At 33.3% G+C, this 20,660-nt stretch overlaps 2 protein-coding genes across 3 annotated transcripts; both read right to left on the reverse strand.

Moving 5' to 3' along the window:
• Positions 1-14,179: 14,179 nt before the first annotated feature.
• LOC108478847 (BTB/POZ and TAZ domain-containing protein 4-like) lies at positions 14,180-17,609 on the reverse strand. Of its 2 annotated transcripts, none has more exons than XM_017781302.2 (6): positions 17,197-17,609; positions 16,571-16,873; positions 16,017-16,147; positions 15,578-15,884; positions 15,147-15,460; positions 14,180-14,428 (listed from the first exon to the last, which is right to left on the reverse strand). In XM_017781302.2, exons 2-6 carry the CDS (start codon positions 16,835-16,837, stop codon positions 14,290-14,292), a joined length of 1,158 nt encoding a protein of 385 aa, XP_017636791.1. In that variant the 5' UTR covers positions 16,838-16,873; positions 17,197-17,609; the 3' UTR covers positions 14,180-14,289. The 2 variants fall into 2 exon arrangements, with proteins under 2 accessions (XP_017636791.1, XP_052877053.1); XM_053021093.1 differs by having other exon boundaries at positions 14,180-14,445; positions 17,197-17,608.
• Positions 17,610-19,318: 1,709 nt separating this feature from the next.
• On the reverse strand, positions 19,319-20,051 carry LOC108477012 (60S ribosomal protein L26-1-like). Its single transcript, XM_017779421.2, has one exon. It carries the CDS (start codon positions 19,901-19,903, stop codon positions 19,463-19,465), a length of 441 nt encoding a protein of 146 aa, XP_017634910.1. The 5' UTR covers positions 19,904-20,051; the 3' UTR covers positions 19,319-19,462.
• Positions 20,052-20,660: the final 609 nt, after the last annotated feature.

The following is a 20,660-nucleotide window of genomic DNA, read 5'->3' on the forward strand; positions in this document are numbered from 1 at the left end:
AAGAGTTCAGAGTAATACTTACAGACTTGAGCCGGAGATTCGGAATGCCACCTTCTAAAGATCTAAATTTTGAAAATCGAGTTTTTCGCATTCTTTATAAAATTTTTGCTTTCGAAAATCTTTGTTTTTGTAAACCCATTCCACAGCCGAGTTGTTGCAACCTAGGCTCTGATACCACTAAATGTAGCACCCCAAACTCGGCCCAGAAGTTATGGCCGGATCCGGCATGCCATATCAAAAACGTAAAAAAAAATTTCCATTCTAAGTCCAGAAAATTGTACTTGATGTTCAAAAGATTAATTCATTAAGGGTTAAAGTGAATGGAAGCTGTGCACCAGGTAGGAAATCGGAAAAGAGGTGGTGAGTCCATCGGACTGCTTAAGTACCAAGCTCCCTTCAGATCCAATCCTAGACATGCATACTGCCATTGCCACACCTTAACGTCATGGATATTTCTAGGAAACCGATTTGATTAAGTCATTTTTAAGAAAAGTGATTAATTTTGGAAAATATCTTCATTGCGGAAGCTTTGCTTGTTTTTGTGTTATTTTGAAAACAATTACTGTTTTTGAAAACGCGCCTTAAAGCTATCCAATTTCAACAGTCAAATATAAATATTACCTATCTTAATAAAACATATAAAAACCATCAAAAATAAATAAGCGGCCTTATTACATTTAAAAGCCCAAAACCTCAAACGTAATTAAAAGGATGTCCAGTTCACGGAAGAAAATCAAACTTTCGAGCGGTGGCACTCTCAATTCTCTCACACTCCAAGCCCACTATGGTTGGGGATTTCTGCGTGGATGAAAATAAAAGGGGTGAGTTTGGGGAAACTCGATGTGTAAGGAAAACCCATTCAAAGCCCAAGTCACTCAAGCCTATTGGGCCTAAGCCCATTCAGTAACAGTGGTCTGGGCGAGCCCTTTTCAGATTACAATAAACGGGCCTTAGCCCTTATTCAGATAATGATGATGGCCCATAGGCCCATTTCAAAATGCATGCAACATCGGTAAACATATGCAAGCCCATTTGGGTAACAGTGGTCTGGGCGAGCCCTTTTCAGATTATAATAACGGGCCTTAGCCCTTATTTAGATAACAGTATGGCCCATAGGCCCATTTCAAAATACATGCAACATCAAGTAAACATATGCAAGCCCATTTGGGAGACTACTCAACCCACCAACCACTACACTCTACCCGTACCAGCCATACATTCCATGTGGGAATAGCTCAACCCACCCATTAACACTCCACGATGCAAGCCTTAACGCTCGGTTAACAGATAAATTGAGGCAAAGCCTCCAATCGTGGACAAGCCACTTTCGATACTTCCTCCGTCAATATCCCGGTCCCATGCATCAGATAATAACAACATGGCATGCAGATAAATAACAACAATCAAACATGCATTTAGGTTAATTTAACCCTAGGGTATTTGGTAATTTATCTACTAGGGCAAAAGCGTAAATTTTCACTTTTAAAGGTATTTTAGTAATTTATTTATTTTAGGGTTTTTCATGCATATTCCTACTTTTCACGTACTAACGAATCACGTCGAGGGTTCTTACGAATTGGGCGATTGGCCCATCATTCCAATTTTGGCCCATTAAGCCCAAAATATCGAGGCACGTAAATCATGCACTTTGCGGTCAAATTTTACAGCTTACCAAAAACATTAATCGATTTACCTCACGAGCATTCGTTTTTTCGCAAATCTACAAAATACCGATTTTCGGCATTTCGACTTTTCGACTTTTGCCGATCCGGACTAAGAAAGAGGGTGTTAGTTACACACTTTTGCGACGATATCTTGTGAGATCCACACACGAACCGCCTACAATTGGATTACTAACACATTAATCTAACTATTCAAATCTGAACTACGTATTAACCCCTTATAATATTCGCCAACCACACCTACGGATCATAGTAAGTTTATAAGAAATCAATAAGCAACTCATTAACAAATTTTTGTCAATGTTTACCACATAATCATAATTTCACTGCAAGCTGTCTTCCTGAGCAACAGTCACTAAATCATTTATAACCGGAGCTACGAAACTCCAAATTAAGTTCTGTTAATTTTCCTTGAAAATAGACTCACATATCTTCTATCCATAAAATTTTCAGAATTTTTGGTTTAGCCAATCAATACCAGATTTTTCTCAAAGTTTCCCATGTTTCACTATTTGACTAATCTGACCACTTTTCATTACGAATCAGATTTCTCATTGTACAGAATTCAAAATATGTTCTTGTTTATTTCATTAGAAACTAGACTCAATAAGATTTAATTACATAATTTATTCAGCTTCTAATTCATCTCCCACAATTTATGGTGATTTTCCAAAGTCACGTTACTGCTGCTGTCCCAAGCAGATTTATTACCAAATCACTCTTTCATACACCTATCTTGCATGCATGTTATTTAAACATGTATATCACCAATCAATCATCACATATCTATGATTTTTACTTAAGCATAATCTCCATTTCATCATTTTAAAGCACAACATGTTAGCCGATTTTTCCCTTTAGCATCTAAGGCACATGCATGCTCATTTGTTTGGCTCAACTTCACCTATCTTCCATTTTTCATCAAAAGAACATGAAACAACAACCATTTCCTTCATTTTAATTCATGACTAAATGCTCACAACACAACTAAAAATCAAAATATACTTCGAGAGTTAAGGTAGAATCAAGAAGAACTCATGAACCTCAAAATAGAAGCAAGGTACCAAGAACTTACTTTCAATTTTCCTCCTCCTAATGACCGAATACTCAAGAGCTTTTTCCTCTCCTTTCTCTTCTCTAACTTTCAGCTATGATGAACAAAGATGGACAAAACTTTGTTCTTTTCATCCCTTTTTATTTTAATAAAACTTCACATTTCATCCATTTAATTCTTTAATACAAAAGACATGAAATTCTTATCATGAAACATTTACCTAACCCATTATCATGAAACATTTACCTAACCCATTATCATGGAACATTTACCTAACCTATTATCATGAAACATTTACCTAACCTATTATCAATTTGTATCAATTTGTACCATAAATTATGGATATCAAGTGTACATTTTGTCTACAACAACATGATGGTTGGCCACTTCATGTAAAATGGGAGGTTTGTCATGCAAATCCTCCTATTTTGCACTCCTATTTATTTGGCCACTTCAATTTAGCCTATAGCATTTTCAAACATTTTCACATAGGTCCTATTTCATAATTTCACCCCCTTTTTCTTATGGAACAAAAATTAACTAAAATTGTCGGGTTCTATCTTAAGCTTAGGCTTTCTAGAGGCCCACTAACATAATTAAACCTATGCCAACATTCACCCTTCTAAAGATCAAAATTTTGAAAATCGACGCATTCTTTATAAAATCGAAAATCTTTGTTTTTGTAAACCCATTCCACAGTAGAGAGTTGTTGCAACCTAGGCTCGATACTAAATGCACCCCAAACTCGGCGAAGTTATGGTAGGATCCGGCATGCCACATCAAAACGTAAAAAAATTCCATTCTAAGTCCGAAAAATTGTACTTGATGTTCAAAAGATTAATTCATTAAGGGTTAAAGTGAATGGGCATGCAGGTAGGAAATCGGAAGAGGTGGTGAGTCCGCTAAATACCAAGCTCCTTGGATCCAATCCTGACATGCATCTGCCATTGCCACACCTTAACGTCATGGATATTTCTAGAAACCGATTTGATTAAGTCATTTTAAGAAAAGTGATTAATTTTGGAAAATAATTCGGAAGCTTTGCTTGTTTTGTGTTATTTTGACAATTCTTTTTTTTTGAAAAGCGCGCCTTAAAGCTATCCAATTTCATCAAATATAAATATTACCTATCTTAATAAAACATATAAAACCATCAAAAATAAATAGCGGCCTTATTACATTTAAAAGCCCAAAACCTCAGCGTAATTAAAAGGATGTCCAGTTCACGGAAGAAAATCAAACTTTGATATTCTCGATCAAGGATTTCTGCGTGGATGAAAATAAAGGGGTGAGTTTGGGGCTCGGTGTAAGAAAACCCATTCAAAGCCCAAGTCGGCTTTCGCCTATTGGGCTAAGCCCATTCAGTGTAAGTGATGCTCCAATAACGGGCCTTAGCCCTTGAGATAACAATATGGCCCATAGGCCCATTTCAAAATACATGCAACATCGTGCAAGCCCATTTGGGTAACCTTGGGCGAGAGCCTTTTGATTATAATAAAGCGGGCCTTAGCCTTATTCGATAACGATATGGCCATAGGCCCATTTCAAAATACATGCAACATCGGTAAACATATGCAAGCCCATTTGGGAGACTTCAACCCACCAACCACTACACTCTAGTCCCTATCCAACAACTCTTGAATTTGAGCCTTTAACTCCACTAACTCCTTCTTTGCCATCCTATACTCATGACATGGTGATGGCCGGTTCGGAGGCAATAAAGTTCTTCCAAAAAATATCCTTTACGGTCCTAACCTTATCCATTGTCACCCCTCCTCTTCCGATCGACTTACACTGCCAAATAGACCTCCCAACCTTTCCGAATCCAATTAATGCCGACACCAGCTTCTTCACCTATCACCTCCTCATCCTTTGTGGTCCTTAAACATTCGCTTAGCAGACAATCTCAGTCGCTTATGCCATCAAAATGAGATCAAACTCTCGAGCAGTAACTCTATCGATCTCCAGCGAATCCTACCTTGAGTTTCTAAGGTACATCCTATACGCTTTGTCTACCCTAACCGAGTGACCCAGGGACTTAGCAGAGATACCCCACTGATGAGCGCCCAAGTCGTCCATAATCCGCTCGTGGCCTTCGAGCTCGTTAGTCCCAAGTCAATAAGTCGATTTCCGTAACACGAAGCAAACAGGCATCATCTCCTCCACTCATGAGACTTCTACCTCTATTATTTGTGGTACGGTGCATTGGCATATATCCGAAGACGAAGATACCGCCGAGCAATTACGAATTTTATGCATCAATTAATATTCCAATGTTTATTACGAAGTTCAATCTTTATCGATTTTCCCAGATTAATCTAGAGTGTCCTAGTATACGATAATTTAGAAAAATATTCTTACGCATTGAATTCTTTATGTTCGGTAGGAAATCGAAAAGAGGTGGTGAGTCCATCCACGCGCTAATACCTATCCTAGACATGCATAACGCCAATGCCACACCTTATCCATTGTAAGCTATTATTACATTCCCTCCCATTCACCGTAAGAAAATCAAACTTTCGAGCGGTTACACCTAATTCTCTCCACTATGGTTGGGGATTTCGCGTGGATGAAAATAAAAGGGGTGAGTTTGGGGAAATGTAAGAAAACCCATTCAAAGCCCAAGTCACTAAGCCTTTATCCTAAGCCCATTCGTGTAAGTTAATCGGGCCGAGGACATGCAACATCTTATTTGGGTAACATGGTAAATGCCAAATGGGGAATAACTCAACCCACCCAGACCTCCCATGGCATGCAAGAAATAAATAACAAATCAAACATGCATTTAGGTCAATTTAACCCTGGGGTATTTTTTCGTAAATTTTCCACTTTTAAAGGTATTTTAGTAATTTATCTATTTTAGGGTTTTCATGCATATTCCTACTTTTCACGTACTTCGAGGGTTCTACCGATTGGGCCCTCAATTTTGGCCCATTAAGCCCAAAAATATCGAGGCAGTAAATCATGCACTTTGCAGTCCAAATTTTACAGCTTACCAAAAACAATCACGAGCATTCGTGACACTCGCAAATCTATAAAATACCGATTTTCTAGATTTCGACTTTTCGACTTTTGCCGATCCAGACTAAGAAAGACAGTTACCACCTTGCTTTACATTCGTTGAGATCCACACACGAACCGCCAAATTGGATACTAACACATTAATCTAACTATCAAATACGAACCACGATTAACCCCTTATAATATTCGCCAACCACACCAGATCATAGTGCTTATAAGAAATCAATAACACTCATTAACAAATTTTGTCAATGTTTCACATAATCATAATCTGCAACTTCCTGAGCAACAGTCACTAAATCATTTATAACCGGAGCTACCCTTGAAAATAGACTCATATATCTTCTATCCATAAAATTTTAAGAATTTTGGTTTAGCCAATCAATACCAGATTTTTCTCAAAGTTTCCCATGTTTCACTGTTTGACTAATCTGACCACTCTTCATTACGAATCAAATTTCTCATTGTACAGAATTCAAAATATGTTCTTGTTTATTTCATTAGAAACTAGACTCAATAAGATTTAACATTTATTCAGCTTCTAATTCATCTCCCACAATTTATGGTGATTTTCCAAAGTCACGTTACTGCTGCTTCCCAAGATTTATTACCAAATCACTCTTTCATACACCTATCTTGCATGCATGTTATTTAAACATGTATATCACCAATCAATCATCACATATCTATGATTTTTACTTAAGCATAATCTCCATTTCATCATTTTAAAGCACAACATGTTAGCCGATTTTTCCCTTTAGCATCTAAGGCCATGCATGCTCATTTGTTTGGCTCAACTTCACCTATCTTCCATTTTTCATCAAAAGAACATGAAACAACAACCATTTCCTTCATTTTAATTCATGACTAAATGCTCACAACACAACTAAAAATCAAAATATACTTCGAGAGTTAAGGTAGAATCAAGAAGAACTCATGAACCTCAAAATAGAAGCAAGGTACCAAGAACTTACTTTCAATTTTCCTCCTCCTAATGACCGAATACTCAAGAGCTTTCTCCTCTCCTTTCTTTCTAACTTTCAGCTATGATGAACAAAGATGGACAAAACTTTGTTCTTTTCATCCCTTTATTTTAATAAAACTTGCATTTAATTCTTTAATACAAAAGACATGAAATTCATCATGAAACATTTACCTAACCCACATTTACCTCATTATCATGGAACATTTACCTAAACTATTATCATTCAATTTGTATCAATTTGTACCATAAATTATGGATATCAAGTGTACCCAACAACATGATGGTTGGTCATGTGAGGTTTGTCATGCAAATCCTCCTATTTTGCACTCCTATTTATGGCCACTTCAATTTAGCCTATAGCAAATTTTCACATAGGTCCTATTTCATAATTTCACCCCTCTTATGGAACAAAAATTAACTAAAATTGTCGGGTTCTATCTTAAGCTTAGGCTTTCAACACTAACATAATTAAACCTATGCCAACATTCACAGATTCCCGAAAATTGCGTTATAACTCTACCCTCCTTAAAGAAATTTCGTCCCCGAAATTTACCTAATCCAAACAGATGAGGGTATTGCTGTTGCATCGCCTCTTCTGCTCCCAAACTCGAAGTTTCCTTCCTTAACTTGTTGAAAACAAGCGACCAAAGACTCATCGTTCAACTGTTTTTCTTAATCGATCCAACCATCACGACTTCCATCATCTCCATTGCTGAGATCGGATCGACATTCACGACTTAGAATCGGCTACCACATTAGCATTGCTTGGGTGATATCGATCGAATCAGTCATAATCCTTAAGCAACTCAATCCACCTTGCCTAAGGTTCAGCTCCTTTCGAGTCAACAAATACTTAAGACTCTTATGGTCAATGTATATAATACACCTTTCTCCGACAAGAAATGTCTCCAAATCTTAAGTGCAAATATCACGCCGCCAACTCTAAATCATGAGTCAAATAGTTTTCCTCATACTTAAGCCATCAACCGCTTACCCTCTTGCATTCAAACCCACGTGTGATGCGTCATCGACATACGAAATCATTCCCAAACTCCGGTTGAATTAACACCTTAATGTAATTTTCTTCAACTTCTCAAAGCTTTCATCGCTTCTTAACCATACATGGTACTTCTTTCCTTATGAGTTAGAGGTGATATCACGAAAAACCTTCACAAACCTTCGTAGTATCCTGCCGGTCTAGGAAACTCCATATTTCGACAACCGCCCCTAGGCTTTACTCAAAATCGCTTCAATTTTCCGGTTTACCTGAATCCTCAGCAGAGACCACATGTCCTAAGAAGGTTACCTCCCACAACCAAAATTTACACTTGTTGAACTTCGCAAAGAGTTCCTTCTCCTTAATACTTACAAAGACTATACGGAGATGCTCATCATGTTTCGTTCGGTTTGAATATACCATTCACGTAGGATATCGTCAATAAAGACGACTACGATCGAGTCCGAGTCAAGTCAAAATGATCCTTGGAACACACGATTCATCAGATGAGATATTGGCGATTTCGACGGTGCGACTTTTGCCGCATATGTCCCGCGAAGATACCGCTCGAGCCCTTCCTGCCTCGTCCACGGCCTCTTCCACGAGTAGCTCTTGTACTCATATCGGATTACGAATTTTTATGCATCAATTAATATTCCAATGTTTATTACGATGGCGTTCGCCAACCACACTAGTTAGTTTGTTTCGCAGAAATCAAGTCTAGCTACGCATTCAAATCGATTTTCCTATGGCATCCTATCTAACCGAAACTCGTAATGCCACCATAAATCGAGTCCTATTCGAATGTCGTACCTTTTGGATCCTACATGCCACATCAAAAACGTAAAAAAATATTCTAAGAATTCAAAATTGTACTTGATGTTCAAAAGATTAATTCATTAAGGGTTAAAGTGAATGGAAGGCGTCCTTGCTATACAAGCTCCCCGAGATCCAATTAGACAATCATTGATAACGTCATGGATATTTCCGATTTGATTAAGTCATTTTAAGAAAAGTGATTAAGGTCTTCATTAAGCTTTCTTGTTTTTTGGAACGCTACTAAAAGCTATCCAATTTCAACATTTCAAATATAAATATTACCTATCTTAATAAAACATATAAAAGCTCCTTATTCTAAAAGCCCAAAAAGTTGGTTCGAAAGAAAATCAAATATCTGGATCGTCAATCAAGCCCACTTGGTAGATGGATACTTATTCTTAGCCCATCGTCGGTTAATGTTCAACTGGCGATATGCAACATCAAATTTGCTCATCCTGGGCCTTATCCCTTAATTCATGGCCCGTACATGCCATCATGAAACATTGCAAGCCCTTTTACACTCACGAATAGAATAACTCAACCCACCCAAATTTACCTAAACTCCATTATCATCGAAATCAAGAATTTACCTAACCTCAGATTGCCAATTTGCATGCATCCCCATGATAAACATGCCACTTAGGTCAATTTAAAATGGGAGGTTTGTAATTTATCTATGCAAAATCAGTAAATTTTGCACTCCTATTTTAGGACATGCTTGGCCTAATAAAGTCCCTATCCAACAACTCTTGAATTTGAGCCTTTAACTCCACTAACAAAATCAAAATGGTAATTTTGCCTAGAGCATTAATTAAATGTATTAGAATATGAAATGAATGAAAATGATGATCAAATTTATTTATAAAGATCCGGACGACACAAATACGAGACTTGATTATGGAAAAGAAAATATATCGAATAATGAAATAATAAACACGAGCAATCAATGAGGTAAGTTCGTGTAACTTGAATTATATTCGAAATGCTTGAGATTGTATGTTATTGATGTGAATATGATTTGAATGTTCATTGTATGAAAATTTATAAAACATTGATATATTTGATAAAATGGGAAGAAATCCGGTTGAATGAAAGGAAAATTCGATGGATCTCGAAAAGGAATTGACGGTAAAAGGATCTAGCCGGACGGGTGATCCTATCTGATATAGCCCTCCGAAGAATATGTGTAAAATGGATTTAGCCGGACGGGTAATCCGAATTAGGGTGCAATTTAGCTTTGGATGGTAATTCAGATCCAAGCTCATTAGAGTAATTGTCGCTTGAGGATTTAGCTCGGGTGGTAATCCCGACAATACTCTATGAGTTTATATTGCAGGGGATTTAGCCTGGACTGGTAATCCCGCTGCAAGGATGAGGTTCGCGGGAGTGTGCTCTCTGATATGAAATGTGTAAGACCATGGTTGAAAGATACCATGGCAACTTGATATGAAATGTGTAAGACCATGGTTGAAAGATACCATGGCAACGTGATATGAAATGAACAAGACCATGGTTGAAAGATACCATGGCAACATGACAGAAAATGAGTAAGACCATAGTTGAAAGACACTATGGCATCATGTCAAAGATAAATAAGACCGTGGATGGGAGACGCTCTAGCATCTGTTGAACAATTGATATTCAGGTAATATGTATCGGATGACGAATGGTTATATGAAATAATTATGAAGATAGATAAGCGAAATAAGTACAAGTACATGAAATATAATTTATGTTAAGTTTGATATAAGCTATTACCGAATAAATATACATAAAATATATGGAAATGATGGAGCATGAAATATTAATATAATGAAATGAATGATATATGCTTATGAAGGAACGGTAAGAGCATGATATGTTTCATGACATGTACATATATGATTATCTTTGATATGTTGATACAAGGAAATTATGTAATTGAGACTATTATTAAACTCAAGTGCGATATGTCGAGAAAATAGATATATCGATGTTGAATTTATATGAGATATGTGCAAGTATACTAACAATGTTGTTGTTTGATGCTTATACAACTGTCAAACTGTTGATTGAATGGTAATATATTTATTTATATGATGCATTGAATCGGTAAGTATTTAAATTTTTTTTAGTGATCTGTAAATGGTAGTAATGCTCCGAAACCCTGTTCTGACAGCAGATACGGGTTAGGGGTGTTACAAGTTTTGTAAAATTTGATGGTGAATTATATGTAGGATTTTTAATGGTTTTATTATTAATATAAAAGATAAAAGTATGATAGTAATAATATTACTTATTTTAAATATAGAAAGTTTAAATCACAAAACAATACTTAAATTATACTTAATTATCTAAAGTGATACTTAAATTATATGTTTTTCCTATGTTGGTATCTATTTTTTTTAAATACAAGCGGAATCTAAATTATACTCTATTATACCTAAAGTGATTCTTAAACTATACTTCGTTACTCAAATTATCCCGACCGTTTAAAATAATCTTTTAGTCAATCATTTTGTGGCACATGACAAATTTTGATGGGTAACAAAATAATATTTATTTTTGAATTTATCAGAAAATGATTGGCTAGAAATATTTTTAATAGTTGAGGTAATTTGAGTAATTAAAATCGTTAGGATGTCAATTTAGATAATGAGGTATAACTTAAATACTATTAGTGATTAAAAAATTTAAAATTGACAAAAATATATAATTTAAATATCATTTGTAATTTAAACCAATATAAAAATATATATTTTAATACTTTTCTTAATTAAATTAATCTTCAATTGATGATTAATTTAATTTAATTTTAAATAATAGTATAGGTATATATGAAAAGTTACAGTGAACAAAATTTCGGAAATCATACTAGCGATCGTGTTGGGGAAATAAATAAATGACAGGGTTATTAATTATTATGATTTTCTCTTTAGTACAATTACTGTACTTTCCAAATTGCCATAATTATATAATATACAAATTATTTCTGATTAGTTGCCACTTGCCAGACCTAAAAGCAAAGCGAATAATCGAAGATAAGGTTATCAACTGAATCAAACTAGGTTCATCGACATAACATAATATATTTGAGGAGGTAATTTTACATATTTTTATAAAATTAATATTTTATATTTTATTTATATAAATTATGTATTTTAAGCATTTTATGTAATTTTTTAATTTTTTAATAAATATTAATAAATATTATTTAGATAAATATGACAAAATATCATATTGATTTGAAAACTTACATAAATAATAAATATAATTATATTGATAAGTTGAACAAATATATTATTAAAATATTAATTATAAAAAAATATAAATATAAAATTACTTTAATTTCTACACTTGTACAAACAATTTCTTTCACAAATATATATAAACAACATTTTGGAAGTTTTATTTTTATTTTGAAAATTAAAACAATTTTTTAGATGAAAGTGAAAATATTTAAAATCAAGGCAACTTTTTGTTCGCTAAATTTTTATATTTTTTATTTTTAAAATATTATTAAATTTTAGTTTTCAACCAAACATATATTTTAATATTTTTCATTAAAATGAAAAAAATACGATTTATATTTTTTAATTAAACGCGCATTATATTTCTGATTTTCTATATTTAAATTTTTTCTAAAATATTTTTAACAAGTAAATTTATTTACCAATTTCATCAATTATGGATAAAAATTTAATGGAATATATTACAAAAAAAAAAAATCAGATATGCCCATAATGTTTGCCCCTGAACATTCACGTGGCCATCCACGTGATGCTGAAATAGTAAATTTATGCTTTATTTAACATTATTTTTAAATTAATTTTTCAAGTTAAATTTTTTTTTTACGATAAACAATGCAAAACATCTATATTTTATTTTTAATATTTTTCAAAATCTAAATAAAAAACCAAAAAAAAATCAAGCTTAATAAACGATTGTTTATAAAACCGCTCTCCTTGGATGAAATCATGAATTTTAGATCAGCAGTGAAGGAAGCCAGGGACCATCATCCACCAAAATAAAACTCAAAAAAAGCTGAAGAAAATACTTGTTTTTCCCTGAAAGAACAAACAAAAACTCTAATTCATGATGAAAATGCAGGAAATGATATCATTGATGATTCTGATTTCTATAGGGCAGCAAATTGGGTCTTTAAAATGATGAAAATTCAGTAAATAAATCAGTCTGCTGTGCACATCTCTTTTTTTGGTACAATATTTTCTTGTGTTTAATGGATTGGCTACTTTTATGGTAAGAATCAAGCAGCTTAAGATAAAAGTTCCACCAAGTGCAGGGTATCGTACCATTCCTTAATGAGTGCATGGTTTACTTTTTATATACACACGCAAAGGATTGCAGATGGGAGGGATGAAGTGTGGATGCACTGTTGTTGAAATTAAATTTATTTAGAATCTAACTGTCTTTCTATATATGACATTCAAATACGAGTTGGAGTATTGTGATGTTGAGAATGTTCGAAGCACATGTTTAGGGGAGTTAATCTCCTTCTCGATTGATGGCTGCCATTTGGCTGCTAAATCTGCAACAAATATATATATATACACCAAACTTTGCACTTAGCAATACGAGTGAACAAAACTGGATTTAATTTAAAAAAATAAAATAAAAATTTAAAATTTAAATTAACTGAATTGAGATGTTTAAATTATTCGAGTAAATTTGAATATCAAGTCGAGTTAAACTTTACAATTTGAATAATTGAATGATACACTGATATAAATACTTGTCTCTATCAATTTTGAAAATAAATAAATTAATCTTTCTAAACAAAAATTACAACAAAAAATCACATTAATTTTCAAAAATTTACATTTTTAAAAATTAAATAATATATAAAGAAAATTTAAAATTTAAAATTTTTTCTAAAATAATAATTTTGAAATCTAAATGAGTTAATTAGTGATTCAAGTTTATCGTAATAAAATATCTTCTTCTAGTTTCACATTTTGTGTTTTAAAATGAAATAAATTATATTGTAATAAAATTTTAATTTGATATATTTAATTTTTAATTTAAAACAAATGATCTTATTCTATTCGATTCGATTCGATTCAATTAGACTCAAATTTTATTTTATTTTATTTAATTTAAAAATATTTAAATTAAATTAAAATAATAAAATAAAATTCATTAATTCGATTGAGTCGATGTGATCAAATATTCGCCCTACCGAGCAACTTTAAAAAAGTTGGATATGTTTATAGAGCAGAGAGAGGTGCCTCAAAATCTGTGTTGTCGGCTAGAACCAGATCATCTTCGGAACTTGTTGAGTATGTTGTGTTCGATAAATGAGCTCCATTATGTCGGTGGACCATTATATCTCAGATTTCGAGATCATCAGATAAGTTAAAAAACAAAAGGAAAAAACCAGCCATATAATCAGATCCATCTTTCTGCAATATTGCTGCAGATGTAAAGGAAGGATAACCCAGAACCCTGGATTCATTAATCCTTTTTGTTAATATAAAATTCGGACTGAAATAAATTAATAAATGTTATCCCGTCCTTGGCGCGGGTTTAAAAGAACCGAGTTTATAAGCAATAGTTGCAGAATATTTTTAATTACTAATTTACAGACTTTTTTTTTTTTTGCGTACAAATTTCTTTTTGTACCTTTTTAGTACATTTGTTTTTACTAATTAAAAACAAACAATGCAATGGCTACATTTTCTTTTTTAAATAAATGCCAGTTTAGCAAGTTCACGACTGAACTTTTTGGCCGTCATGAAGACATGGAATTTGAGGACGCAATGAATGATACACTTCCTCCAATTCTCTTTGTTCTCAATATCTTTTTCACCAGTATTTTCCACTTGATCTCGTCCTTCTTGCTTTGTTTCTTGACCTTTTCCTTGAAATTACTGCAATATATGAAAGACTGGGTTTCAATACCCTCAATTATCAAAAGAATTAAATTGAATTATTAACTCATCAGATTGACATTAATTGTCGTTAAGCAATTCAACTTGACTATAACAAAAATTACGTGCTAACAGATACAGGGTGATACCACTTTAACAGGCCTCTATTACGTGTAGGAGAAAGACAGAAGAGTTTATTAGTGACAAACCAAAACAATAATAGTAAGAAATAGAACAAAACCTGGACTTTTGATATCATATTTAAGCATCTAATCTAAAACTACTTATCAGTAGATAGAGAGACTCAGCTAACTCAACCACACCATTTTAGCCCACCCCATCGCGTGCAGGCGGAGACCGATAAAAAAGAAAAAAATCTATGCGGCAAACTTGAAAAGACTAGTAGGCAAGTGTATCTTGATTTCGTATTATCTAATCTAAAACTAGTTGCCAGTAAACTGAAGAGGCACCAACTTTGTTTTATTATTATTATTATTATTATTATTATTATTATTATTATTACTACTACTCATAACTCTCTCAAATTCTTAACATCTTCCTAGTTGTTGCAATAACAACAGTATTAACTGAGTTAAAGCTCAATTAACAAATCGACAGAAGAGACTACCAACTTGAATATAAGATGGCATACAGTATTCCACAATTTGATATGGGATGACACAAGTATTGGAGGCTAATAACAGAAGTCTTTAAGTACCTGCATAAAGGAACTCTACAGGAAGTAGAATCAGCGCATAGGCGGGAGTGTAACTCTAGAAGCTGCCACATTCTCTTGCAATGAATGCAGCCGCCAGGGACTCTCAATTTGCAACCAGCAAAGTGACGAACCAGAAGTTCAAGCCCTTTGCAGGTTCTATATTTGCAAGGTGTTTGGTTCTGGTTGAAATCCTTATCATGTGGACCAATAGTTCTGCAACCATCTCTGCAAATATGAACAAGAGCCTCCATTGCTTCAAATAATTCAAGATAGATCTTTCGTTCCTTTGATTTTCTGATTTTCTCCTTTTGATTCTGGGGATTACACTTATACATTTAGTTCCTTTTCAGCGTTCAAAATCTAAGTGCTACTAACAATGGGAACACAATGGAATCGAAACAAAGCTTTTCTTTTTGAAGAAAATCACTTACGTTTTCTTCTTCAATCACGGATTCCAGAAGCTCTTTTTCAAGTCCTGGATGACTGTTCCTCATTGATTTCCATCCTTCAGTTGCGGAGACAGCCTTGAAATTACTTAAGATCATTCGGTGACTAATCAGTGTAAGCCGAGGCGCATTACAGAGTAATGAAAGCTGGAAAATATCAACTACGTTTTCTAGATTAAGCAATCCATGCTCCAGTTGTTGTTCACAAACTCGCTTCAATGAAGACACAGCATATGCGTGTGACAGCACCAACAATGGCACCATAAACTCCTTCATTTCTTCATATTCATATCTACAAAAAAAGAAAAAGAAAAAAAAGAAGCACATACAACCCAAACCCGAGGCTTAGCTTTGATGATTCATACAATTTACTAATATATCGGATCCAATTTCTAGCATCTACAATGGGAAAAAGAACAGTTACCTGGAAGAGTACAAGAATCGGATGAAAACCCGAACGGCATCTTGGTGAACACCATGGATGGAAATTGATCTCTTTTTACCAAAGCCTTTTGCTCGTTTCAACATGCCTCTTAAGACCGGAGAAGCCATGCCCTGTTGGAAAAATATACGGTGAAGGGGATTGAGTCAACAATTTGTTTAAGATACCATGTCCAACATTGCTAAAACGGTCATGTTCCACATATTTTCTTATACATTTAAACACTTAGCTATTCGATCCCAAATTGCACAAAAATGTACATCCATTCATTAACGACAAAAGACAAACCTTTACTATCATTGTACACGGGATTTTTAATAAGCAGAGGAAATGTTGAAAAGAAATGAAACAGGGTTTATCGAGAGATGACGAAAACGAATATTAAAGGATTTGTTCTTATATGTAAGGACGTAATTTTTTTTTCATAAAGCAACGATTTTGTTGATTTCTAGGAAATTATATTATATTAATAGTAAAAAAGAAACAAGTATCTATTTTAATAAAAAATGGAGATGGAAATACAACGAGGGGCTTACAAGAACATTAGCATGTGCATAGATGATGCCACCATAATCAGTTTTGATGGTAACATCTGCTCTATATCCTCCATCAAAGAGACTATCCCATAAATCCCTTGCCGTTGATGAAGCACTGTTGTATCTTGTTAAGGCTGATCGCTTGCTCATAAATATCCCTTTCCGCCCATACTTTGGAGCTTTAGCTGGTAATGGAGGTGGCGTTGGGTGGACATTGTTGACACCTTTACGAGGAGATGTATTCGTAATCATTTCCATCTTTCCCATTTGAATCCAATTATAAACCAATGATTTCTTTTAGATCTGTAAAAAAAAAAAAAATTGAAATTGCAGAACTTTATAAATAACTTCAATTCGAAATTCGTTATTTTCATAGATAAAACACTGAAATACAATAATTAAACAAGATCAATTTTTTTACCAAAAAAAGAGATGAAATTAATCAAAAATTGGATTAACTACCTAAGAATTCATGAAATAGAAACATAAGAGTAAAATTCAGATAAAACTCCACATGAAATCTAATTATCTAATCAAAATTCGCTTGAAATTTGGAAATATATTCATATGTTACCATTCAAATTTGTCAAATGAAATCACCAAAAAGAAAAAGATGAATAGCATACCCTTTTCTATTTCCTTCTTCTTTTGCTTTCTCTTCTGAACGTAATTATTCAATGAAGAAAAAGCAGCAGAAGAAAGAAAAACAGAAACGGCGGATCACTATCTTTTCCGCTCGAAAGTCATCATGATAAGTTTTTAAAGGTTATAGCAAACCACCGTGTCAGATTCTTTTCCTCCCAACACCGAGCTCCAACGCCACCAGCTCGGATGCTGGAAGTTATAGAGAAATAACCAACGCCAAGAAATCAGAAGTTTAATATAAATGAAAATAAATAAATGAATAATCTTAATTCACTCGGTTCCGATCAAATCGTTTGATCTGGCAGCAGCAAAATTCTAACACCCAAAATGACGTGCTATGAAATTTGCGTGCTAACTTCCGCGTTTATCTCACATTTTTCTTATATATTGAAATAATAAAGGGAAAATAACGGTTTTCCGGTTACAAACGATTTGGAGAAACTGTTTCATCTTTCATGTTTGGCTAAACGGACGGTCCGCCGCTAGACGGTCTCCGACTTAAAAGCAATTTATAGTGCATAGTAGATCTGTGGTAAATTGGAGCGCGACATAATTTCAAAAAAATTTCATGCCCACAACACATAAATTTATTTGATTACCAAAAATATTATATACATATTTTAATTTTAGTTCTAGCTCAAAATTCAAGTACGCCAGGTCGACCTCGAATAAGTGTGTAAATAGGTTTTAATAAAAAAAGCATTTTACCAACACTATTTTTCGTAAATTTGTTATTATGAAAATTTGATGTCTTCTTCATTTCATTATAATATTTGCTTTGATGATTAGGATTCGCTGTTCCGCTTACATGCCAAAAGGCTTTTTAGCCATAGATGACCAAAGGATGAGAAAAGGTGAAGTAAATATACAACAACAAAAAAGAAAAAAAAAAAAAAACTATAGCTTTAACTTAATTATATTATGAGTAAAACTTAATTCGATTTAAAAAATAAAATAAAATTCAAACTTTAAGTTAATTAAATCGAGTTATTTAAATTATTTGGCTCGAATAAATAATTCAAGTTTCAAGTTCGAATTGAGTTAAATTTTACAATTCAAATAACCCGTATAATGATTGATGTAAATACCCTTTTGATATCATCAAATTTTAAAATGAACAAATTAATCTCTCTCAATAAAAATTACAAAACAAATCAAGATAATTTTCATAAATTCAAAATAATTTTAAAATTCAAAATATTTATAAAAATTTCAAAATTTATAAAAAATTACAAAATTTCAAACAAAATTCCAAAAAAATATAAAGAAAATTTAAAAATTAATAAATTTCTAGAATAATAAATTTGGGACTTACATAATTTTAAATTTATATACTCTATCATAAAATTAATTATAATGTAACATCAATTCAACAAATTCAAATAGAATTAGATGAGAAAATAAAACTTATCAACTTGATTATCTCAAAATTTTTAGTTATTAACTCAATTTTTTACTCAATTTGACCGAAAGTCACATTTAACATAATTTCATTTTTGTAGATAGAGATTAATTCTTTCAGAATTTTTATTTTTCAAAATGCAAAATGTCTTTCCACTGCAACTAACCATTATTGGTATAACCATAGGAATAGAGGGATTAATTGGTCAACATATACTCTTGGGAAATATAAGACCCAATAATAATACGGATTATTTTTAGTCCGTTAAACAAACATTCTCTAGAAAAAAACATGACGAAATTACTAGGTCTACTGATAAGGAAAACAACCTACACTTGGTGATGCAGTATTTTCAGATTAACTATCATTCTAGTTGGTATATTTGTTGAATATGGAATAAAAACAAAACAAGATAAACTGGATTTTGTGTTGAAAAGCAACACTAATCTTTCTGAAGTAAAAGAGGGATTCCATATAACCTTAACTTCTAACAAGCTAAAAAAATAGCAAACTGAAAGCTGATAAGCTCTAGCAAATATAAAGACTAGCCCAATATATATTGAATATCCCCTCAAAAACATCCTCTCAATAAATTAGTCAACCCAAGCCTGACCCATTGAAACAACGACTCCAAAAATAATTCTAAAGAGCTCAAATTAAAATAAATGCAGCAAAAATCTGATGAAAAAGAGAAAACACCATAAGAAAAATTGCAACATATAGCATTATCAAGTCTACAAAATCCCACAGTCTTCCTCGTATGACTAATTGATAACATAAGAAAAGAACAACAATCAAGTCTAACAGTTGCAACATCAGAAAGATAAAGAAAACAAGAGACAACCTTAATCGACACTCTGCATAATGTCCTCAGCAGAAAACTTGGTGCCTTTGTCCTTATCAGCAGCGGCACGTCCCTTGGCCTTGCGATCCAGCAAGGACTTACGATCCTTGTCGAGCCTCAGCTTGGTAATGACAACCTTCGACGGGTTGATTCCGACGTTCACGGTAGACCCGTTCACTTTCTCGCGAGTGATGCGCTCGATGTGGATCACCCATTTGCGGCGGTAAACTTGAACCACTTTCCCTTCCCGGCCCTTGTAGGTTCCACGAACGACTTGGACCTCGTCGTCCTTGCGGACGGGCATGGACCGGACGTTGTACTTGGACCTGAGGTCGGATGAAAGTGGTGCGCTCATCAAAACGCGGCGGACCGACGAGGGCGCCGTGAAATGGGCTTTACGGCTCTTGCGGCGAGAGGATGACACACGTGGGTTGTACTTCATTTTTGCTGCGAGCGAAAGGGGATAGGATTTTGCTCCTCTTCGACTTGGCGATGGCCAATGGAGTCAGCGAGGGAACTAGGGTTTTGATAAAAATATAGGGTGGGAGTGGTGTAAAATTAGGGTTAGATTGGGATTTGTTGGGCTTCTGAATCTAGAAGAGTTCCTGAGGCCTAAGTTGTTTTTGGGTTTTTCTTTTTAATTTTTCTATTTCAATTTGAAAATATATTTTGATTTCAATTTTAAGTATGGTAAAAATAATTATAGTATATCACATTATAATTATAAATCTTTGTGGATATAATATAATTTAAAAAAATTGAAATTAGTCCAAGAAACTCGCTACTTGAAAATTAAAGTTTAATTAATAACATTATTAATTAGTTTTTGTCAAATTTAAATATTATATTATATTAATATTTAAAATTTTGATTTAAAATTAAAATATAATTAGTAAATATTTAATAGAAATTACTTAACAATATTTTTGAACTTTAAATTTTAAATGAAGTACAAGAATTAAATCCTTGAAATTAAAAGAAAATGGACTAAATTTTAAAATCCAAAAATACAGAAATTGAAGGTATAATTAAACCTTATATATATATATATATCCAATAGAGTAATTTAACAAAGAAAACTTTTGAAAAAAAATCCTTAGTCTCAAAATTTGATAACTTTTTTTTTTAATTTGATCTTTGAATTTGAGTTTTGTTAAAGTGTTGACTTGATGCAATCTTAGAATGTCACAAAATCATAC

The sequence above is a fragment of the Gossypium arboreum genome, chromosome 11 (genome assembly GCF_025698485.1).
Source record: "Gossypium arboreum isolate Shixiya-1 chromosome 11, ASM2569848v2, whole genome shotgun sequence".
Lineage (NCBI taxonomy): Eukaryota > Viridiplantae > Streptophyta > Magnoliopsida > Malvales > Malvaceae > Gossypium > Gossypium arboreum.